The sequence below is a fragment of the Sciurus carolinensis genome, chromosome 2 (assembly GCF_902686445.1).
Source record: "Sciurus carolinensis chromosome 2, mSciCar1.2, whole genome shotgun sequence".
NCBI classification, from domain to species: domain Eukaryota; kingdom Metazoa; phylum Chordata; class Mammalia; order Rodentia; family Sciuridae; genus Sciurus; species Sciurus carolinensis.
The window spans coordinates 24,764,874-24,787,957 of record NC_062214.1 but is presented as its reverse complement, the minus strand read 5'-3'; the positions used below and the strand labels follow the sequence as shown (position 1 = coordinate 24,787,957).

General features: G+C 59.3%; 1 protein-coding gene and 1 non-coding gene across 6 annotated transcripts in view; both read right to left on the bottom strand.

Annotated features, from left to right (window-relative positions):
- Window positions 1-6,002: 6,002 nt before the first annotated feature.
- Nol4l (nucleolar protein 4 like) overlaps window positions 6,003-23,084 on the bottom strand; it is a 107,100-nt gene continuing 90,018 nt past the window's right edge. For all 5 annotated transcript variants that reach the window (XM_047542567.1, XM_047542568.1, XM_047542569.1 and 2 more), the window contains 6 exons: window positions 13,264-13,541; window positions 11,127-11,312; window positions 10,865-11,056; window positions 10,642-10,764; window positions 10,241-10,442; window positions 6,003-6,383 (listed from right to left, as the gene is read on the bottom strand). In XM_047542567.1, the coding sequence (XP_047398523.1) occupies window positions 6,163-6,383; window positions 10,241-10,442; window positions 10,642-10,764; window positions 10,865-11,056; window positions 11,127-11,312; window positions 13,264-13,541 (1,202 nt within the window). In that variant the 3' untranslated portion in view covers window positions 6,003-6,162. The remainder of the gene's footprint in view (window positions 6,384-10,240; window positions 10,443-10,641; window positions 10,765-10,864; window positions 11,057-11,126; window positions 11,313-13,263; window positions 13,542-23,084) is intronic.
- On the bottom strand, window positions 19,401-19,474 carry Trnaa-ugc (transfer RNA alanine (anticodon UGC)). The gene has a single exon. It is a non-coding gene; the product is annotated as a tRNA-Ala (tRNA).

Genomic DNA, 23,084 nt, shown 5'->3' with positions numbered 1-23,084 from the left:
GAGTTACATCCCCAATCCCCAGCCTTCCCGTCCCCCCACTTCATTTTGAGACATGATCTTGCTAAGTTGTTGAGACCGGCTTGGAACTTGTGATCCTCCTGCCTTGGCCTCATGAGTTGCTGGGATTGTAAGCATATGCTACCATGCCAAGGCTCCTGTTCCATTTTAAATGTACGCTTCCTTACTGCATTTTAAATGACTTAAAAAAAAAAAAAAAAAAAAAAGCATATGCAGACTATGGATGTGGCTAAGGGGTAGAGCACTTGCCTGGCATGCAGTAGGCCCTGGGCTCCATCCTCAGGATGGAGGAGTAGAAAAGGAAAAGTAGATGTTTTTTCCCCTTTGCCTCATTGAGTAAAGGGAGGTTTGCCTGTTTTGTTGGTGGGTGACTTGTAGTTCACTGCTCTAAAGTGGACACTTTCCGTTTGATGATGTTCTGTGTCCACTGTTAACAGCAGTGGTCTGGAGCTCCCTGTAAAGAAGCCAGACTGGGACAAGTCAGCACTTTTCTGTCCTCAAGTGATTTCTCGTGGGCATCCCAGTACTCCCAGGAGCAGCACCATTTCTAAGGGGTAAGTGTCGTGTGCTGGCCAGGAGGCCAGTGGGGTGTGTGAAGCCAGTCTGTCCTGGAGAAGTTCCAGGTTGTGGGCTTTCATTGTCCCTTAGTCTCAGCAGTGATAGTTGCAGCAGGACAAGGAAATTTGACATCACTGAGGATTTGCTGTCCCTTGACCCCTATGTCCACGGGAGGGGTGAGGTGTTAAGGCCCGTTCTGGGCTGTGCTCCTGTCTATTGAGGTTCAGCCCAGGTGCACATTCAGTGCTGCCTTCAAATTACTCTTTGATCTCCAATGTATTTGGCTACTGCACAGAATTGTTATTTAAAAAAAAAAAAAAAAAAAAGATTTTCATGCCATTATTTAAAAATAGGTTTTAATAACTGCTAATATAGGTGTGTACACATACACACAATTTGAGCAATAAAATTTATGCATTTGGCTTGTACAATCAAAATTTTTTAAAACCCATGATAACCTGATTGTTTCCAGCCACATTCCTGCAATTTTTCCTTAAAGCTTACTCTAAATTACACATGTAGGATGAAATGAAAGTCTGTGCACAAGTAAATTTTGGGAAAAATGGTTCTTTTGTTTCCTTCAAGGTGGGATCCGGGGCTTCACATAGAATGAATGGAAGTACAGAAGGTTCAGAGCCAGGATCCTGTTTGCTCAGTTTTCCAAACGCACCTAGGAATTGCTACAGGAATTTGGTGCCACTTGGCCACACGCCAGGGTGGCAGAGAAACGGGCCAAGCCTTGTGGTCTGGCCGCTGCAGTTAAGGCCTCACTTGGTTGCTGACTACAGTTAGGCAAGGTGTAGCACCCAGAGCCTCTCTGCTGTTTGTGTCTAAGTGGGGACTGTCTCGAAGGGGACTGTGAAATTGAAATAAAAGCGAGAGGAAGGCTTGCCACCTACCTATGTTGGGCACCTGACAAGCACTCAAGAAAAATTCCTTCCTTTTAACAGGCGAGGTGCCAAAATGAGGCTACAGGTTATTCAAGAAAACTTACGGAGGAACTTATGTGTGGTGCTGGGGATCCTGGGGACCGAGCGTTATATACCACTGAGCCACATCCCCAGCCCTAAAACTTACTGAGGAACTTATCTGTGCCAGATTATTGGTGAGAAGAGGGCGAAATCTTCATAGAAGGTAGTTTTGTTGTCAAACTGGATTCTGAAGGACAAGAGAGCGGGTTGGCCATGCTGCTGTCGACAGGACACAGTGGAAGCGCAGCGCTCGGTTTGCTCAGTGTTTATTAAGTAGATTCAGTCTTATATATGATATACAGATTCAAAAGGAAAAGGATTCCACATACTTATGAAATCAGTGCATTTAGCAGTAATACCATGGAGATAACAGCTCGATTAACAGCTCATTGGTCTTCTGTTAAGTGAGGGAGAGAGGGAGTCGGCCTGTGCTAGTCATTCCACAAACAAAACAGAATTTAGTCGCATCACATAGAAGACACATTCTAAGAATTAAAATATTAAGCCACATTTACTGGAAAAACTCACTGTACAGAACACAAATACTTTTTATAGAGAGCATTGAGGAGGAAGTCCTCACCTGCTTAGAAGAGCCACGTTAAGTTGCATAGGTGCATATCTGTAAAAATATAATTTAGAGGTGAAGCAATTGATTAATAAAGAGTCACCTTTAAAAGTTGGTGCCATCTGTCTGCTGCTTGCAGTAAGTGCCATATGCTTAACTGCCTTGGAGCCTCGTCCCCTCCCTAGAGGTGGCAGCTCACTACCAAGCTGCCTCCAGAGCAGCCCTGGAGAAAGGCTTGTACCCTTATACCCTCTGCATCGAGAGCCAGAGTCTCAGATGCGGAACTCGCACACTTCCAAAAAGGTCTAAATTACGCTAGAGGCTTGATGACCTTATGAGTTGTCCCTAAATCCTGGCTGGCTTGATCCTGAAGGCCCCATGAGTCACCTTGACCTTCCCATGGCCAGGCTGCCTGGAGAACTACGTTCATCCCAGAACTGGGCAGTGAAGTCCTGCCTTCATGTGTTGTCTGTCCGTGCAGCAACCCACCGCCGCCGACAGGAGGGCTCGCTCCCCACCCCTGCTCCTAGTGGACACATGGTAGAGGCACACGGGCCGTCTACCAGGTGGAGTGTTTTCCAGCAAATCTTGAGTTCTGTGTGGTGTAGGTCTTTATTTTTAGGTGGAAACAGGTAAAAAGTGAGAGGTTTTTGTTTGTGGCTTTGCTAAGCAGATGAGCATAGTGAGGTGCATCTTCCTCCTCAAGGGCGAGTCTTGCAGGACACACAGGGAGGGACTGGGGCGTCTGTACATGTAAACAGTACACTTTCACTGAGTCCAAAATTAGGAGCAAAAATACAAAGGTTCACATTGGTCTTAGGTAGATACAGGCGAAAAGGATTGAGCTGTTGAGCTCAGAAACAACGAAAACAAAGTTTCTAAAGCACCACTAAATTATATAAAAATCAGACCACGGACGGATTGAAACTGGTATTCTGGTGAAATACTTTACTATCTTGTAAAAAGTCTTACAAAAAATTACAAATTAAAAGTATCAACCCTCTGAGTTCAAAGCAGCATTTTGAAAATGAACTGGTAGTTAATCCTATAACCACCCCTGGAGTCATGCGTGGCCCTTGAGAACAGGGAGGGATGTATGGGTTCTACCTGTTTGAAATCCTCTGAGACCCTCCTAGCCCTGCCCGTCCCTCTCCCCCAACACTGACGTGGGAATAAACTGCCATTTGTATGAGTGGTGACAGAAAAATAATTTCAGATGGGTCATACTACCACCGGTCGGTCTGTGAGATGACCGCGAGTAAGAGCGAGCCCCGACTTCTCCAGTTCTGCTTCTCATGGAGTCGGCCCCCTGCCAAGACTCCAGGATTGCTGTGTCCTACCTTGCATTTCCTTTTTAACCCAGATCCCCAGTGATTACTTTGTGCTCTGAGTACCTCCAGAAGCTCTAAGTGACTGGGACAGGGCTCTGGGCGCGCCCTCAGGCAGAAGGCAGCCTCTCCCTGGGAGGGGACAGCAGCAGGCTAGGTCCATCAGAGTGGGCCCTGTAGCGCCCTCCAAGTCAGGAGTGAAGGGAAGGCTCAAAGCTGTGTCTTTTAAACAAAAGTAAAACAGAACGAGTCCCTGACTGAACTCTTAGTGGGATCCTGTGCCCACACAGTAACTTGCTCCTGGTTCGGCCTTCTCTGGGACTCAGGTATAGCTTCTCTGTCCACTGCCCTGGAGGTCCCAAGGGTTCCAATGGACCATCACCATTGGCATTTGTTCCCTTTTTCTTTAAAACACGTGGAACCTAGGCTCACACTGCAGCACTGAGGCCTGCTGAATGGTCAGTGGTGACAGCTTGCGCTCAGGGAAACGGAAGTTCAGGCGCAGCTTATGCTGATATTTAGATGGCGCTCTGTTGGGGTGGAGGGAGGAACCCCTCCACAGTCTCTCTCCTGTCTGCCAAGAAATGCAACCTGTTTGTGCCTAGCTTGGTACTGCCTCTGGGAGGAGAAATGACATGTTAAGCAATTGGTAGCAGGAATTCTAGGGCGGCGATTGTCTCTGCCAGTTTTTAACATTTAAGATTTTCACAAATTGCCTGGGGTAATATTTTGCAAAAGAAAGATCTACTGATTACTTTGTAGTATTGTTCACACACAAAAATAAATATTTACACAAATTCATATGTCAGGGAGTCGTACTGAGCAGGCGGGGACTGGGCACGTGGATGGCCAGGGATGGGAGAGGCCTGGGCACTGGTGCTTGTGCTGTGCTGAGGGAGGTCTCAGGTGTCCTGGCCCTGACCAGAGACCTGGGGATCGGTCACTTGGAAGGCAGAGGTGGTGTGGCTGAGTGAGCATTTGAGGCCACGTGGGAGACCACCCCGGCCGCAGGTGGAGGTGTGCCTGGGACGCGGCACCTTGCCTTGCAGTTCCTGGATCTGAGCAGGCAGGCGTCTGTGCCAGCACCTGCCACTATCCTGAGGGGTGGTCTGCCATGGTGCTGGGGCAGCGGCCAGGGCTGCAACAGGCAGTTGGCTGCAGAAAAGCTGGTTTGGGAAGGGGCACCTGCTCTGGATCAAGTGGAGCTCTCTGGCCATCCTAGGGTCCACTTGGCCCTGGCTCTCCTGGGGCCTCTTTGCTCTAAGGGAGGAAAGGCAACAGGGTTTCTGCCGGCTCTGGGCAGGGGCGGGCAGCAGAGAGCTGCTGTCATGGCTACGGAGTGTGTGGAGAGGCCCTTTGGGCCTACTGAGGTCGGTGAATCCCTGGTTAGCAGCACTGGTAGGTATTGCACTGAGCAGGAGGAAGTGCCGATCGGGGATAAGGAAACCAGGCCAGCTTTTTTCTTTTTGCCCTTTTTCACACTCCAGGGACTCTGGGTTTCTACCAGGACTGGGCCTTGCAGAAGGATCAGTCCTAGGAGAACCCAAGTGGCCTCTCCACTTCCACTGACTGCGACCCGGGCGAGGGGGCAGGAGTTGCAGTCCACCCTGGAGCTCACAGCTGCTTGCCAGCTGGGGCCCACCCCAGCAATGTGGGCCCTTCTTGGCAGTTACGAGGGCCCCTGGCCCGTGCAGAGGTGTTTGGACCTGGCCCCTGGCGACCAGGTGAAGGCCAGTGCCCGCTGACTGGCTGCCCCCTCCAGCACTCGGTCCTGTCAAGCAGCTGAGAGGGCCGGGGACTGCCAGCTGCTGGCTGTGAAGGACAGGACCCTCTGGGCTCTGGCTCCTGGACACCGTCTGACTTACCTCCTAGGCAGACACATTGTGGGGGACTTGGGGAGACAGCCGTTCAGAACAGGCTCGGGGCACGTCCGGGAAAGCCCGCGCTGCAGTGTGAGGTAGAGTACCGGAGGCCATGACAGGGCTGGGGTGGTTGCCTTTCTAGTTTTGCTTTGCAGTGGGTGTGGGCGAGGTCCTCCAGCTTGGCGGTACCTGGCAGTGTCCCTGGGATCTGCAACAGGACAGCCTGGTCGAGGGGTGGTGGCCTTCCCGAGGGCACGCTGGGCACTCGGAGGGCCAACCAGCCTGGCGCCCGCCCACCCTGGCAGCCCCCAGCCCGCATCAGTGTAGTGCTATGGAATGTTAGGAACAGGGACACGTCCTGATCAGACACACAGACTGGCAATCTGTACAAACACAAAAGAATCCATTTTCAGAAAAATAAATTACTAAGGGGAGAGGAAGAAAGGGTCCACTTTGTTTTTCTCAATAAATATGCAATTCTGCTCACCTAAGACTTGAAAGGTAATTATCTGGGGATGGGATTCTAACATCAGGGTCCACGAAGGTGATTCTAAACAGAGCTGCAGCCCCCGTGCCTTGTCAGGGGAGCCCCAACCCTTCCAGAGCTGCCCTGTGGGCCTCTTCCAAGCAGGTCAGAGCACCCGAGTGGTGAGATTTAAAAAAAAAAAAAAAAAAAAAAAAAAAAAAAAAAAAAGTGTCCTTGTGCCCAAAGTCTCAGGTGCTTGGAGTGTGGCTAGAAACAGCTCTTTTGGATCCCACCTCTTTCGGAAAACAAAATGTACCAACTGGTGAGGCAGGAAGCTGGGTCCAGGCTGGGATGGCCTCCTTCCCTAGGGTAGTGCACGCCGCGTGCCAGCGGGTCAGTTCTGCTGTAAAATGAGGTTTTCCAGTTCATCTGCAGAGCGCAGCAGGAAGGCCGCAGACTCTCGGTAGCCCGCGATGAGCTGCCGCACAGCGCTGATCTCCGTGGGGCTGAGCTGGGCGGTGGGCATGGTCCTGCTGGTGCTGTTACTGGAGGGGGTGGGCGTGGGGGTGGTGGAGGTGGCAGAGGCCCCGCCTTTCATGCTGAGGTCTGTGGGCCCTGTGGAGAGGAGAAGAAGGTAAGATGGAGGCAGACCCCTTGTCTGGGTGCCGGCTGTGAGCTGGCGCTGAGTCTGAGGCTGGCCTCCATCTCCCTGATGGTTGTGTCCTGGTGCTTGGAATAGGGCTTAAACTCCACGAGGGCACTCAGGGTGATCTTGCAAAGAGGAGGGTTTCTGGCACAAAGGAGGATGAGGTTTGTCCAAGATCATGTGGCACTGGGGGCAGGGCAGCATGTGCCAAGTGCATGGGCTTTGGCATTGGGCAGAGCAGAACACTGATCCTAGCTCCCTGGCACTGTCCACACCCTGTGCTGCTTCCCGAGAACTCCAACGGAGACACATCCCCACTCTCGTCCCCAGAGAGAAGGAACATTCCACAACCTGAAACCTCAGGTGGTGAGCTGCTTGGGAACAGGAATCGTGGTCCCAGACCTGTGGGAATGAGTGCCTGGGTCTGTGCCTGATCTCCCAACACAGGCCGGAAGGCGGGGGTGCAGGACCTAGCACACTGACAGTGCCTGGGTGTGGCAAGCCCAGGAGTCGCCCCAAGTGGAGCTGGAGAATGTGCTCAGGCAGGATGAAGCCAGGAAGAGGCCCACGTCCCAGCCTCGTCAGGTTGAGCACACCCCAGGGGAGAGCCTCTTCCTGCTTAGGCTCAGCACCTCAGACCCCCTCCCTCTGTGGCGCTGCTGAACTCAGGGCCTCACACGTGCCAGGCAGGCACTATTCTTCAGAGGGACATCCCAGCCCTTTAAACTATTTTTCTTGCTAAGCTGCCCAGGTTGGCCTCAAACTTGCAATCCTCCTGCCTCAGCCTCCTAAGTAGCTGGGATTGTGCCTAGCTGAGGAGTTCTTTTGTGCCTGATTGAGGAGGAAGGTTAATTCTTCTGGGATAAGAGAGGGTGTGGGGTTCGGGGAACTCGTTTGTTGTTTGCCCTCTGCTGGTGGAACGGTGGCAGCACCGAGAGGGCCAGAGGTCTTCTGAAACCCGCTGGGTGTGCTCTCAGGGAGGGGAACCACCAGGCCCTGTCTGGTCTGGGCCTTCCCAAGGAGTGGGCTGCTGGATTCGGGTCCTGCTCTGCCACTCTGCTGGTAATTCCCTAACTTCCCTAAGCCTCAGATCCCCTGTGTGCAACACCAGGAGGCTCTTGTGAGCAGAGCACAAGCCCCAGAGGAAGGGCTGCTCAGCCTGCGCCTGACTGTCATGTCCAGATAATGGGACAGGCTTCCCGAAGGCCGGGGGCTTGCTGCAAGGTTCTGGCGGACGCAGAAGCTCCTGCCACTGGAAAGGAGTTGGGGGCGGGGGTCTGGGCCCTTCCCCAGGTCCAGCCCCAGGTTATCTTATGGGGCATGTGAGCCTGCTGTTGGCTTTCGGCCACCACCCTGCTACCCCAGGTTCTGATGGCCAGGCTCCCTCAGTGCTGTGTGGCTACAGTGCCAGTGTTCACGCCCTATAAAGACACAAACTCTTGTCGCTGGAGACAACTAAAAGGAATCTTTGGGATAGATTATGGAAATTTCACTGCTGCTAAACAGAAGCTGGTGTGACCCCCAAATAGGGAAGGAAGTTGGGGTCTATGGACAGTTTGTCACACGGGATTATTTCCTTTCTAACCAGAGAGTGTAAACAAAGAAAGAGCTCAGGAACTGATTTGCTAAGGAACGTCCTTGGAATTGAGAGTTCAGGGAACAGTCAAGACCATTAAAATCGAACCCAGGAGTCAGGAGTGGGCTGTGTCCTGCTGGAAACAGCAGCCAGGCAGGCTGGCCCAGGCCGGCAGCCTCTGACAGCTCCTGGACACGGAAGGGCAGGACTGGAGGAGGAGGAGGGCCACCCGTTCTGTGCTATCCAGAGCTTCCTGTGTGGCTCTGGTCCCTTCCAAGCAATGCTCAGAGGTGGCCAGTGCCACCTGCCACAGCCCACAAAAGTGGTGGCCCTGGGCTTCCTCTCTGTCTCCCTCCCACCCCAGACCCTGTCCCGTCACCACTAGAGGCTCAGAGCTGTCCTCCTTTCTCTCCTGGCCTGTGGCTGAAGCCTGGAGAGAAGGTCCCCGCTTCCTACAGCCAGCCTGACCTGGGGACAGCCCATGCAGGCTGGTGACAACGGGTGCACTGCCCAGCACCCCCGTGAGACAGCAGGCCCGACCCCCCAAGCTCTTCGGCATCTCCAGATGCCAACGCGTGGAGCAGAGTGAGGAGCCCTGCAGGCCTGCGGGGCGGCTGCTGAGGCTGCTGCCAGGGGAAGCCCAGGGGCTGGTGGCTCTGCACCCATAGGCTGCCTGTCAGCTCCTCCAACTGCTGGAGTCGAATCCAGACCCAGGGTTCTCCAGATGAGTGCTCACAGGACAGGGGCTGCCTCTGGGACCTTGCCACCACCCCTAAAGGAGCCAGGGTATTCAGAGACGGGAGCCTAAGGCCCTGGGATGCACAGGGGCCAGCCTCCAAGGACAGCCTGGGTTGCCATCTGGGCCTCTGCGGCAGGTGTGGCTGAGGTAGGAGGGCAGAAGGCCCCACCCCCTCATGAGGGAGCTGTCATGGCAGCTGCAGCCCTGACAGGCCATGCTGGCTGTACCAGGTGGAGACCTGTCCCCATCATGCGCTGCCTGGGAGGGACCAGGCACCAGGCCATTCCTATCTGTCTGGCTGGCTCCCGGACTCCCTGTGTCTAAGTGGAAAGGGGTTCCCTCTCCCTGGTCCTGGGCCCACTCGGTGGGCCATAGGATGGTCTTCCTGGGTGGCTGCTCCGCCCCTTCCCGAGCTAGCCAGTCTGGTCTGGCTTCGGGGATTAGGGCCAGGCGGCCTTCTTATTTTAGGCTAAGAGGCATTAGAGAGGGATGAGAGGTTAAGCTCAGGCAGGAATCTTCAAGGACCTACGCCTACTTCCTAGTCTGGGGGTGCAGGGAGTGTGGCTGCAGGCTTGGGTGGGGTGGGGGCAGCTAGGCTTTCTCTGTGGCTAGGGATGCTCCTTTGCTGCTCAGGGACAGTGGGGGTCTCACAATCAAGGACAGGGCTTCAGGAATGCACAGGCACACTCAGCCCAGACCCAGCTCCAGGGCCCCCCACCTACAGGCAGCCTGTCCCCTCTCTCTGGCCTTTGAACAGCTTCCAGGAACATTGCTTTCTCCCTGCAAACCTCGCCACAGGGACAGACAGTGATGGAGACCCAACTCAGCTCACAGCCCTTCATGCTAAAAGCCCAGCCTGGGTGTCCCTCCACCCTGCCACACAACAATCCTACGCCTGGCCCACGAGGCCCTGTGCCCACCCTCCCCTGCCACCCTCCAGCGTAGATGGCCCCTGCTCCATCCCCACGCAGGGTGGCACCTGACCACAAGGTGAGGTCTCTGCAGGGGCCCTTCCTCCCCATCAGTCTGCCCCATCCACAGCAGAGCTACCTGGACAACCCCTGAGGCACCCAGCTTAGGGGCATGGAGCTGAAGGTACCAACGGTTGACCAGCGCCCCAGGTGACTTAAATCTGTGCTCCACGGGTCCAGGAGCAAGGCTGAGGCCCAGCAGTCAATGAACAAAGCTTTTGCTTCAGAGGTAAGGCCAGGAGCCGAGGCCTGGAGAGGGTTACCTTCCTGAGCTGCCAGGCAGCCCAGGCCCAGGCCTGCACCATGTGACCCACTCGCGGAGCCTCAGGGGTCGCGCATTAAACAGGGGTGTGGTGAACGGCCTGGGCCAGAGTCTTGCCTGTGGGGTCCCTGCACGGGAGCCAGGGCGAGGTGACACCGGAGGCGAAGGGAGCGGCAGGCTCTCCATTTTGCCCAGCTGAGGTTTGCCTGGGCTGAGGGCAGGGGCGGCCCCTCACTGGCCCCTGCCTGCCCTGCCCTGGGCTGCGCCAGGCCGCTCACCATTACTGTGATTTCCTGTCTGGAGGGAAGCTGGGGGCTGCAGGTTGCTGCTCAAGGCCCCGTAGCCACGGTAGCTGTAGTTGAGGCCTCCGTTGACGTACACAGGGTCCTGGGAGTAGGAAGAGGCTGGCAGTGAGTAGGTGGAGTGGGTGACGGCTGCAGCGTCCCGGGAGTGCTGCTTGTCCAGGGCTATGGGCTCGTCCTGCAGGGGCGAGAGGGCGGTGCTGGCGAGCCCACGGGCAGCACGCTGGGCCACATCCCGGGCAAAGGGTCAGCAAAGCCTGCATCTCCCGTTTCACCCGTGGGCGTCCCTCCGCCCGCTCCCTGGGGGCCCCCACCGCCCCGGCTCTGCTCAGCTCTGCGTGGGTCTGCCCGGCGTCCTGGCCCGCCCTGTGCCGCACCTGCGAGGACTGGTAGATCTCCAGGCGCATCCTCTTGGCGGCCTTCCTGGTCTCGCTCTCGCAGGCGGCGGCGAGGATGTTCTCGGCCATGGCGGAGGTCAGGTGGGGCGGCGTGGGGCGGGTCTGCGGGCAGAACGGAGGGTACCGAGGGGCCGGCCTGGCCCAGGAGCGGGCGGGGGCTTGCTTCCCGCGCTGGGGCAGAGGGGCGCGCGCCGGGGCTCACCATCTCCATGCCGTTCTTCTTCATGCGCCGGCAGGACTTGAGGTACGTGCGGATGCGCTTGCGGGCGCGCTCCTGGAACTCGGGGAACTGCCGGCTGCACGACTCGATGATGGCCTGGATCTTCTCCTTGGGCTGCTTGGAGATGGGCACCATGCGGTCCAGGTTCTCGTCCACAAAGAGGCGCACGAACATCTGTGGAGACAGGCGTCAGGGGGCCGCCCGCCCGCCCTCCGCCCGCCGCCCGCCCCGCGCCCGCACTCACGTTGAAGGCCTTGAGGCGCTCGGGGTCCATGCCCTCCGAGTCGGTCATCTTGTCATTGTCCTCGTGGTCGTCGTGGTCATCGTCATCGTCGTCGGCCGCAGGGGCCCGGCCCACGGTCAGATCTTCAGGGCAGCCACTGACCTCGGTCTTGATGGAGTCGTAGCTCCCAGAGCTGTAGGGTGGGGACTGGCGGGAGGCGAGAGGCGAAGGGTCAGCGGGCCTGCGGCCGTCGGGGCCTCCCACGCGCCAGGGTGAGCCTGCTGACCCGCCGAGCCAGCGGCTCCTCTCCAGCGCCCTGCCTCGGCGGCGTGGGGAGAGCCATCCTGCCAGACGCCCTTCCTGGCCCTGCTGAGGCAAGCGGGGTGGCCGCTTCTTACACGGGGTGCCCACACCAGGCTGTGCCACACTGGGGGAGGGGCACGAAGGACACCCAGCCCGGCCCCCTGGGTGCCAGGATCTGTTTTGGTTTCCAGGATTCCTTTCGGATCCCCAAGGGGCTGCTGCCCTGAGCTGACGACCAAACTGTCACCAGAGCAGCGAGTGTGCCGTCTGTCAGGGGACAGATGAGCTGGGAGAGGGAACCAGCCGGTGGCAGGCCCGGGCAGTGTTTCCAGAGAGCTCGGGTCGGGCTTCCATCTGCCTCCAGAGATACCAGGGCCCCGGTGAGGACATGGGAGCAGAAGCAGGAGAGGGACTCAGACCCAGCCCGCCTGTCCCCTCCTGCAGGGCCCCGCGTCGCTCTCCTGAGTGGCCCTGGCTCTCCGCTCTGTTCCTCGAGGACAGGGAGCCCCTCGAGGACAGGGAGCCCCTGGAGGCCTAGCTTCACACCACCTGTGTCCTCAGGGCCTCCCTCGGGGACCGCTGTCCTTTGCCTTTGAGGAGGTTTCCTCTGTGGCCTGCCTCGACTTCCTGGCCCTTGCTCTGCAGGAGGCTGGCATCTAGCAGGGGAGGACTGGGCTCTGGGAACACAGCTGTCAGACGCCGTGGTGGCACCATGGCATGCCCTGAGGGACCCCAGCCCTCAACGAGGAGCAGATCTGTGCAGACACAGCCTGGCACCCTGGTGCCACAGGCCCCTGGGGCACAGTCCCGGCTTGCTGGCTGCTGCCTGTCTCTTCATCCACGCACAGACTCGGAAGGGGAAGGACCCCAGCCCTCCGGACTCACAGTGCAGCGTCAGAACTGCCAGGTGCAGTGCTGGCTACCAGCTGGCCGTGAGGCCCTGGGCAAGTCACATTTCCAGGCTACTTCTTAGCCAAATCCTTTGGGTGGGCCAGAGCAGACTGTGGCAACCACTGGGAACACGCACGCTCCCCTCACCGCCTGGCCCCCGAGCCCTGGGCCCCTCCCTGTGGCCTGCGGCCATGGAGGCAATGGCTAGAGCACCCTGCTGAGCAAAGCTTGCCCTCACCTTGGGACAGCCACTGCCCACTCCTTGCCTGCAGTCAGACAGCGCTCTGGCCGGGACCTGCCCCTAGCAGGGCTCCTGCGACTTGAGCAGACACAGACGCCAGCTCTCTGCACCAAGCTTTCCCTTGAGACATGTCTAGGCCAGCCTGGCACCCACCCGCCCGCTCTGCAGCGGAGCATCGGCCCGGCCAGAGGGAGGAGTGGTCCAGGGGAAGCTGCAGCCCGGGGCTGCAAGGCTGGAGGAGATGGCCCAGCAGGACCAGCGCCCACCAGTGCTACCCCGTCCTACCGCTGGAACCCGAGTGCCCCAGAGATGGTCTGTGCACCTGTGAGGGCGAGCCCTGGCGGGGCCTGCCCTGCCCACCTTCTCTCCCCAGTAGTCTGGCCAAGGGAAGAGTCTCCCACCTGCATCCCTGGGCCTCACGCTTTCTCTGTACCACCTGGAAAAAGGGGACAGGCAAGCAAAGTCTCCAGGCAGCGTGAGGCCGTGTTTTGGTGCTGAATGAGCCACTTGCACATTCACAACAGACTCTGTCCCAGGGGAGGGGACAGGTCATAGGCACACAGGTCACCTGCCATCTCCCAGAAAATGACGGCACAGTGGCCACAGTCCCCACCCTGACTGCGTGTCACGTGGGACTATCTCCAGCTGAACGCGGGCGTGAGCCATTTCTTTTGGGCCTCAGGAGAACCCGCTGTTCCCGGAGCGGAGGCCCCAGCCACACACCTCGGGGGTGGTCTTCACCCCATACTTGACACGGCTCCGCAGCCCGTCAGCGCTGCAGCCGTCGGAGGGGTATGAGGGTGTGCCGATGGCGGTGCCTGGCGGGAGCTTGTCGCACAGGTTGATGGGCTGATCCTCGGTGGTGGCAGTGAAGTCCACGGGGGCGGCAGCACCGTTGCCATTCATCTCGGGGAAGGCAGGGTCGCCCTGCGTGCTGCTGGACGTGGACGGGTTCAGGGTGGAGGAGCCATTGCCGCTGCCACTCTCGGAGGAGGAGTCGTCTGCAACGACAGGCTGGACGTGAAGCCCCACCTAGCCCCCACCGCCCCTGGCCCGTGGCTTCGTACAGGGGTCACGGCCACCCCCTCAGGGCACCTGCCCTACAACACCCTCAGGAGCCTCCTGCTGTCCACGCCACAGGCCCCAGGGCACAGGGTGAGCCCGGTGCAGCGGCCGCGGTGGGTCCCTCCTTCCTCCGCGAGGGCCCAAGGGCCTGACACCTCCAGAGGCTGCAGAATCGCCCCTTCCTGTTGCTGCTCCCCTGCGGCGCCCCCCAGGTCTCTCCTTCCTGTGCCTCGGGAGGGCAGCATGGCTCCAGGGGACGCTCGGTGGCCCAGCCTTTCCCACACCAGCCTACTGGCGGCCCAGGTGTGGACACAGCACCCTGCCCTCAGTGCATGGCTGGGTGGCGCTGGACATCCCGAGGGAGGGCTGCCAGGCCTGGGGGCCGCACCCTCTGCCCCGCGAGGGACCTCCGAGCTTTCCCGAGCTGCCTGCAGGCTCTGGGGGTGCACCTCGACTCCAGGACCCAGGCATCCCCAGGGGAATCCCAGGCTGCTCCACCCGGCCACCCTCAGGACCGCAGCGGCCCAAGCTGCGCGGCAACTCCAGGGGTCACTGTCAGGTGAACACCCAGTGGTTCCCAGTGTGCTCCAGGTGCCCTGGTGGCTGTGCACCCAGTGCTCCTGCAGGGAGGAGTGGTCACAGAGAGCCCTGACCAGGTCCCAGGCTGCCCCTTCCTCCAGGCTAGGTTTGCACTGGACCCCACCCCCACCCTCCAGCCAGCAGATTATGAAGATTTAGTCCCCGGGGCTGGGCACTGGGCACGCGCGCCTCCTGAGCGTCCCCATGGCGACCAAGGGCTCTGGAGCCCCAACCAATCGCTGGTCTGCCGGCTGCCCAAGGGCGGGACTGGGCTGCCCATCATGCAGCCATGGCCCTGGGCAAAGAGGGATGGGAAAAGCTTGGTGCAGTGGGACCCCTCCCCCCCAGCTGCCGCAGGTCCCCTGGGCCACACTGCACGCACACAACATCCTCCTCCAGGCAGCCTGGCTCCAGGGCGCCCTCCATAGTCCCATGAGCTGGGCCCCAAGCCTGCAAGTAGCTCCCTCTCACTGGCCTGTGCCCAGCTACTCCTGGGACCACCGAGGCCTGCTTCCCTCCCAAATGGGCTGCTTTCTTTTGGCAATATCTCCAGCGACGGATCTAGACATTTGTGAAATGAACAAATCGGCCTGTCAGTATTTACTGAGCCTACTGTGTGCTGGCCCTGTCCCAGGTCCAGAAATAAAGTGATGACACCAGCCCGGTGTCAGCCCTGGGGAGGGGTCAGAGATCTTAGTGAACCTTACCAGGTAACGGGGAACGTAAATTATGGGAAGGGGACCAACCGGCCTCTACCTGAAAACCATGCCCCCGTCCCCACCTGGCGACTTCCCCAGGCAGGCACCCTTCCTGCGAGCGCTGCCAGTGTGCCCCTAGCCTTGTGACCTTCGCGACTCCCCAGCCAAGCCCTGCTGCTGGGCCAGCTCCATCTGCTGCCTCAAGGTGGACAACCCTCCTCCACTGCCCTGGGAAGGAGGTGCAGCCTCCTCCTGGCCCAGAGTCATCCTGAAAGTTGCCCGCGCTCAGCCCGGGCAGGGTCTGGTGCCAGGGAAGTCCCCACACCTGAGGTGGGGGGGATGCCTGCCCACCCTGACAGTCCCAGCTCCCTTGAACTCTGTGGGGGACCCATGCTTAGCCTGCCTTGTAGTGTGACTTCCCACCCCAGCACTCCCCACTTGGGCCACCTGCTGGACCTGGGAGGCCCTAGATCCTCCCTCGGGAAGGAGGAGCTGCTCCTCAGTGCAGCAGGGGCGCCAGGCCAAGGCCAGCAGCATCGCACCCTGCACGGGGATAGACGGCACCCGTCATCTGCCTCCCTGACCTGGTTTTCCTCTGGGAGGATGGACCCCTGCCCTTCCTGGGCATGAGCACGGGGGTGCTCAGAGCTGCTGAGGGTGCTTGCGATGCTCTTGGGGCCCTGCACTGGTCGGAAGCCCGGCTGGTGGCAGAGGCTGCCGCTGCCATGGCTTTGGGGCTGTGGGCCTAGCCAGAGAGCAAGGGCTGGTGCCAGTGGTGGCACAGGCCTCCCTGTCCTCAGATACCACCCGCCTGGCGAGGGAGGACTGGAGCCCAGACCCCACGTGGCCATGCAGCCCAGGTTTTTAGAAAAAGCTGGAAATCTACACCATGTTATTTCCAGTTTTAAATCTGGATATGTTAAAAAGATTTACAACTTATTGACATTGTTTACATTTTGAAAAGCCTTGGACAGGCAAAATGTGGTCTAGCCACACATGGAATATTATTCAGCCAAACAAAGTTTTTTTAATGGCACAAAAAATAGTTTGGAAATATGCTACAACGTGTGAAGTGAGCTGGACACAAAATGACTGGATCCACTTACACGCTGTATCCAGACCAGGCAAGTCATAAGAAGGAAGTGTATCTGGGGCTGCCTGGGGCTGGGGACAGGAGGGACCAGGGCATTAATGGGCATGGAATTTGTTTGGGGTGATGAAAGTTTTGGAAATACTAGTTAAGATGGCAAAGTCTACGTTACACATGTCTCACCACATACAACAAAACTAAAATCTTGAGTATGCCCATGGACCCCCATTTACCCCCCAAGAGCCCACTGTCTGAGTGACCAAAAAAAACCACCAACACCTGTTTCCCAGTCCTGCAAGGTCCTGCCTCCCCGGGGCTCCGCTCAGGTGGCCCCAGTGTGGGGCGCTGACCCCGGCCTTCCCAGGCTGCCTGTGCTGAGGAGGGGACCTCTCCTCGTGCCTCGGTCAATGGCACTGGGAGGTCTGACGGGCCCTGTTCTAGAGCGGGCACTCCTGCACCCACGCTTTCTCACCTCGCACACACCTGCGTCCCACGGCCGCGCCTTTCCCAGCCTGGAACTTGCTGCCAGCTGAGTCCGCGTGGTGCCGAGTCAGGGTGGGCACCGGGAGGGACCTGCCCCCCTTTCCTCAACACCTGCTGGGTGCAGCCCGAGCCTAGCCAGGCTGCGCACTGGGGACCAAGGGTAAAAAGAGGGTGGCTCTGCTCACCGGGGCCTGGGGCCACCTGCTTTCTCACCCCTCCGGCCCCACCTTCGGCTCATCCTTCAGGGCTCGCTGAGCGCCACCCTCAGGGAGGCCACTTGCCTGCCCAGTCCCGTCCTGGCAGCTCAGGGGCAGGCAGTTCTGTGTGTGCCGCGGCCACTAGGACAACCCTGCTGCCCACCCACCAGCTCCAGCAGGGCCCAGGCCTTGGCGCATGCTGCCCTCGTCCTGGCACGCTGACCCTGGCTATCCCCTAGGCTCATCCCTTACCTGCCCGGCTTTGCTTGAAGGTCGCCACTTCGAGGACCTCCTCTGACCAGCCCCCGCCCCCACTCTGACACACTGACCCCTTTACCTATTTTTTCCCGCATTTATCATCTTCTCACAAGATGCTGATTGTCGCGTCTGTGGCCTGCGCCCAGCCCCCACATAAGCCGCCCAGCCCTGGAGGCCTAGGATTGGCAGAGCCACATCCGGTGGACCTGGATCACCAGTGCCTCCCCAGAAGCCACGCCCCTTCCTCTGGGAGGTGCCCTGGTCTTCCAGGGTCCCCAGGATGAGCACGTGCCCAGGCCTGGCCAGTCAGCATGGCCCGTCATGTGACTAAGTGAACCCAGGAAGGTCGGCCCTAGACCCTCTGCACCTGGAGGCAGCTAGGTCTGCCAGGCTGGGGGCCCGTCCTGGGGTGAACAGGCGGTACAGATGAACCCCCTAAATCCACCTGTGACTAAAACCAAAGAATGCCCGGACTATTTGGTGACAGGAGCAATCGTTTCCGGGCTGCCGATGCCGGCCAGGGGCCGCCTGTCACACGCGTCTGGTTTGGTCTGAGTAATGGGGGAGTCAGGACTTGGGAGCTGGTACCTCGCAGGGCAGCGGCCGGCTCCGCCCACAGCCTTCTCCCAGTGTGGGAGGGAGGAAGCAGGGCCAGGGCAGCTGGGTGCTGCCGGGCCCAGTTCTTCGGCGCCCGTCCTCCAGGAGAGGCCTGAGGAGAGCTGCCAGCAGGCACCCACCCCAGGCCTCCCTCTGCGCGACCTTGAGCACAGCAGCCTCCAGGGCTCCCTTATCTACAGTCCAGGGAGTTGTCGCTGACGCCCTCTTGGGCTCCAGCACTTTATGACTGTGAAAAAACCCAGCTGGCCCGCGGCACCGAAGGCTGGGCACGCAGCTCCTTCCAGGGGCGCGGCCTCCGCGGAGGGCCTCTCTGGGCAGCAGGAGTTCTGCTGGGGCCCGCGCAGGCCTGGAGCTGGAAGGAAGCCTCAGGGCGCCCAACACCTGGTCCCACCTTGGGCTGTGCCGGAGGCCCCCCGGCAGAAGCCCAGGGAAGCGCGGCCTCCTCGGCACTCCAGGAAGTCAAGCCCCGCTCCGGGGAAAGGGCTCTCCTGCCTGGGCAAGACCCAGAGCCGCCACCTGTGCGCGGAACGCCACGGCAGGGAAGGCCAGCGCCCAGCTACTCGAGCGCGGGCACCGTGCTGCCGTTCAAATGGGGAATTAGTGATGAATGGGGGAGATTGTTCCTCCCTCTGTCCCGTCTCCAGAAGGAGACAAAAGTCCTTTTACCTCAGCAAACAATGCTCTTATGTGGGCGCCAGCGCCCACAGCCCACACAGGCCTGGGTCTGTACAAGCCGCCAATCGCCACTTGGGGCTCTGGGGCCACGGCCAGCAGGCCCCTCTCCCGGTGGGCGACCCACCCCAGCCCCCAGGGCAGGCTGGGGAAAAGGGGAAAAGTCCACCACCCCTGGACCATGGCAGGGGCAAGGACCCCTGGCCCACAGGCCCCGCTGTCCCCTGTGGCCAGAGGTGCAGGCCTGGCCGGTGAGGCTACTGTCACAGCAGCAGCCAGGCAGGGGAGAGGAGGGGACATCAATAATTCACACACACGAGATGAGCCGGGGGAGGGGAGAGTGCTGGAGCCTGCAGCCCCCCAGGGCCACTGGGGAGGTGTGGACCCAGGGCAGGACTCCCCGGAGGCCCGAAGCGAGGCTCTGGGCTGGAGGGGAGGCACTGGCTGCTCTGCGTTTGGGCCTGCGCCTCCCTGGGCTGCCCTCTCCTCCCACACGTGGCCTGCTCTGACAAAGGCCAGCGGCCTGGCCATGTTTCTGCGATGCACAGTTCCAAGGAGCACCAGGCTCCTGGCAACTACCCGGGTCTGCCTTCCGGAAGGCAAGGCAGAAGGGGCCCAGGGGTCAAATGGGGGACCTAGGATTCCACCGTCCCGGGGGACGAGGCCATGCCGGGCATCCTCCTGCCTTACCGTGTGTGGCCGGCCTCTTCCACCTGGTCTTCAGGACACTGCTACCCACCCAGCTACCCCTCCTGGGCACCCCTGCTCTGTCCCTCTGGTTCACACAGCAGGCAGGGGACAGGGGCTCCTGGATGTGGGCACCCCTACACCATGACACCGACCTTCTTGTGGGATACCTGGGTGCTCTGCCAGATCGCTGGTGGCAGCTCCTTTTTTTATTTTTATGGTGCTGGGGATTGAACCCTGGGGTGCTTTGCTACACCTGCAACCCTTTTTTATTTTGAGACAGGGTCTCCCTAAGTTGCTCAAACTAGCCTCCAACTTGCAATCCTCCTGCTTCAGCCTCCTGAGTCATTGGGACTACAGGCAAGTGCCACCTTGTCCAATAACTTGTTCCTTAAGGAGGTGTCAACACCTTGGCCCTGAGAGTCAGGAGCAGTGTCCAGTAGAAACAGCATGAGCCACATGTGTGGTCTTCAGTTTTTCTAATAGCTCTTTTTTAATTTTAATTTTAATTTTTTGCGGTGCTGGGGATTGAACCCAGGGCCTTGTGCTTGCAAGGCAAGCACTCTACCAACTGAGCTACATCCCCAGCTCAATAGCTATGTTTTTTAAAAAGTGAAAAGAATTAGTTGAAATTAATTTCCTTTCAGTGCTGAAGATTAAACCGAGGGCCTTATGCGTAGTATGTAAGAAATTAATTTTAACAATCTATTTTAAAGCTAAGCACAGGGCCACAAGCCTGTAATCCCAGCAACTTGGGAGCCTGAGGCAGGAGGATGGCAAGTTGGAGGCCAGCCTGGGTGCCCTGGTGCGTCCCTATTTCAGAGTTTTTAAAAATCTATTATATCAAATACAACACATTGAAAACATCATTTCAGCAAATAATCAAAATCGAGACTCCGTGCTTCCCTCAGAGTCGCTGTGCTCCGTGTGTTTGCACACGGGGCACCAGCATTGTGCCCCAGCCATTTCCAGGGGTGCTCGGCAGCCCCTAATGAGGCAGCGAAGACCTTGGCTTCTCCTAAAACTGACATCGTGTCTTTCTGCAGGGACCCTGAGGTCCACGCCCCTAGAGGTGTCCAAGCTGCCGATGAGAGCTCAGGTAACAGGGCCCTGGAACGGGCGCCGCCTTTGGTGGGGGATGGATACCAAGTACATGCTAGGTCGCTGTGTCAGGTGCTAAGTAACTCATCGTGCCTGATTCGCACAACCCGTGAAACAGACACCCATGAGGAGCCAGAGGCTCCTGGACGGAAATCACCAGCCCCCTATCCCTGCAGAGCGAGCAGCAGCACCCAGGTGGCTCCCCAAAGTACCACCCACCCCACCCCTGGTGCTGCTGGGCCTCTGGGATTCTCTTCAGGACTCAGTTTGCCCATCTGTACTATGGGATACAACCCTGCCCCAATTCCTGGACTCCCCCAGCACACACTGGTCAGTTATGCCCAGAGGAACTAGCGCCTAGTATGGACCGCCAGGGTCTGCCTCCCTGAGACGGGACAATCTCCCCGAGCCCGACCCCTGCGAGCACAGACAGCAGAGAGATGCCAACGCAGCGTGCAAAGCTCTAGCAGAGAGCCCCAACCCCCAACAACTCATGTGTTCTGAGAGCCAAGTCACTTTGAGCCACCAGGTGTGAATGATGCACGGGGCGGGACTGGCCTGGGGGCCTGTGTGCCTGCGGTGTCTAAGGGCCCCTGGAGGGCCTTCCCGTCCACCGGTCCTCCCGGAAGGAAGCTGGGCTAGCTCTGGTGCACCCCAGTCCTTAGGTCAGGGCCATGACGCCAACGTGGCCCCAGTCACTTCCTGGTTCCTGGTGCCTCTCTCACCCACCCCAGCCTCCTTTCCAGCAAGGCAAGGCTGCCTCACCAGGGGTCAAGGAGGGGGTGCTGTAGCTCCTGGGTGAGGGCCCGGCTAATCTCCAGGGGCAGCCCTGGGAAGGCACGCCCGCCTCCTTTCCTAGCAGGGGACGCTCACCTCTCAGGCCCCAGGGCCTGCCCTGCTCTCCTGTCCTCCCCAGGCGTCTGGGGACCTCGGCAGCCTGCACAAGGCAGCGCTGTGCAGGCCCCGCCTGCTCCTGGGATAAAGGGACCTCTCGGTGCTGTCTCCCAGCCTCTCACTCCTTGGCAGGCTGGGGGCCAGCACAGCCCAGCACTGTCTGTGCCGCCCGCAGCCCAGCTGATGGTGGGCACTCTCCTGTGACCCAAGACTACCGTGTGGCCCACAGCCAACCTCTGGAAGGCCCGGGCCCCTGTGCCTGCTCCTGGGGGGAGGGGCGGGCAGAAGGCTGCTACTTCTCCATGCGGCGTGGCTACTTGGGGCCTTGATCAGGAGCAAACAGCTCCTGCTCTAAAAGGAAGGGGCCAAAGGAGGCCCAGGCCCAGCTTCGAGGCTCACCTCAGAAGCAGGCTCCGGGAGGAGGGCCAGGCCAACCCACAGCTGACCGGGAGGAGGGCTGTTTAAAAGCCACTTCGGACTCTCTGATCCCTGCTGCTGGTGGAGGATCAGGGCAACAAAGTGAGACCCCACCTCAAAACGCAGCAGCAGCAGAAGCCACTGCCGCCACCACACACTGTGGGGAAGCCCCTCTAGGCCGTCACGTGAGGCTGTGGTGAAGGGGCCTGATCCTCGCCCACGGGACAGTAACCAGGGTGGCGCCCAAGCCTGAATGTTGATCCCAGGGACTTGGCTGCAGCAGGACAGGCTCTCCGGGCCCCTGGGGGAGGGGCTGGATCCATGCAGGGTGGACACTGACAGGAGGAACCAGTGGCGAGGCCCGGGCTGGTGCAGTGGCTGTCTCTGAGTCCAAATGGCCTGGCCCAAAGCCCACTCACTCCCTCCCACAGCCTCCTGCTGACCCTCTGCTCAAGTGGCTCCTGGCCCTGCTGGGAATGTTGCAGGAGGCCTCCTGGGGGCCACAGAGCAGCCAGCACACAGACATGGGCTGCTGCAGGCTGCTTCTCCGGGGACAGCAGCGTGACCTCACAGGTGCCTGCCTAGCAGCCTGGCAGCATGGGGTGGGTGAAGCAAGGAGCGTAGGTCTGCCCGTGGCAGGGGGCTGTGGCCTGGGCTCTGTGTGGCCCAGGGGGCTGAGGAGGCGGGGCTGGGCCAGTGGGTCCTGAGAAGCTGGCGGGGTGGAGGGCCTCTCTGTCCTAAGGATGCACGTTTTTCTCTCTCCTCCCTGCAGGGACCAGGGGCAGGGGCCCAAGCCAGCGAGGAAAGGAGAGGCGGTACCCAAGGTGAGCGCGGCCCCACCTGCTCCCTAAGGGACTGCCCAGCCGGCCAGTTAGCATTGCTGGGTGGTGGAGGGCCCCGCAAGGGCAGTGAGAGCCAAGAGGCAGGAAGTCTCGGTCTTCTGACAAAGACCTGATGACACACCAGGATTAATGTCCCAGCCATCATCGTGTCAGACAGAAATGAGGCTCAGAGAGGGTGAGCAACTTACTTGAGACCACACTGCAGGGACAGGGCAGGTCGGTACCTGTTCAGATCCACAGCACAGTGTCATGACCCCTAAAGCCACGTCTACGGAGACCTCAGGCCCACAGCAGTGGCTCTGACCCCTTCTACCCTCCCACCTGACTGTGGCCTTTCCTGGGTCATAGGGAGCATTTGGAGACATGTGACGCCAGGCGCCCAGCCCTGGCACTCAGCATCCTCTTCCCTCCTGGCTTCCTGCCGACACGCTGCTGCCCAGGCCCCTCTGCCCAGGTGCCTCCCGCTCCAAGAGCCTTCTGGGTCTCCTGTCAGCCAACGGCCACTCAGCAGCCACTGGCTGGGCACCTGTGCTGTGCTTGGGCTTGGTATGAAGCCCAGGTCGGCTGACTGCTTGTAGATGCTTCCTACAGCTTTGCTTGCAGAAAAACAGGGACTTGGACGCCCTTCCACAGGAGTGGCTCTGGAGAGACCCGCTCCCTGTGCTCTGGAGGAGTTACGTCCCCTCTGTGGGACAGGAATGGTCACAGTGCTGAGCTCACAGGGCTGGTGCTGAGCACATGATGGGCCAGAGCAGGCAGCCTCCAGTCACTGGGTGGACTGGACAGCCCCTAAGACCACAGCAGACCCACCCAGTGAGGGAGGGACGTTGGGGCCATCGGTGGCTGCAGCACATGCCCCCATCATCTTTCTAAAAGAAGACGAAGCTTTGATCGCGTGCACAGAGAAGCCTGAGAAAAACGTGCCCCGAACATGGGTGTTTTA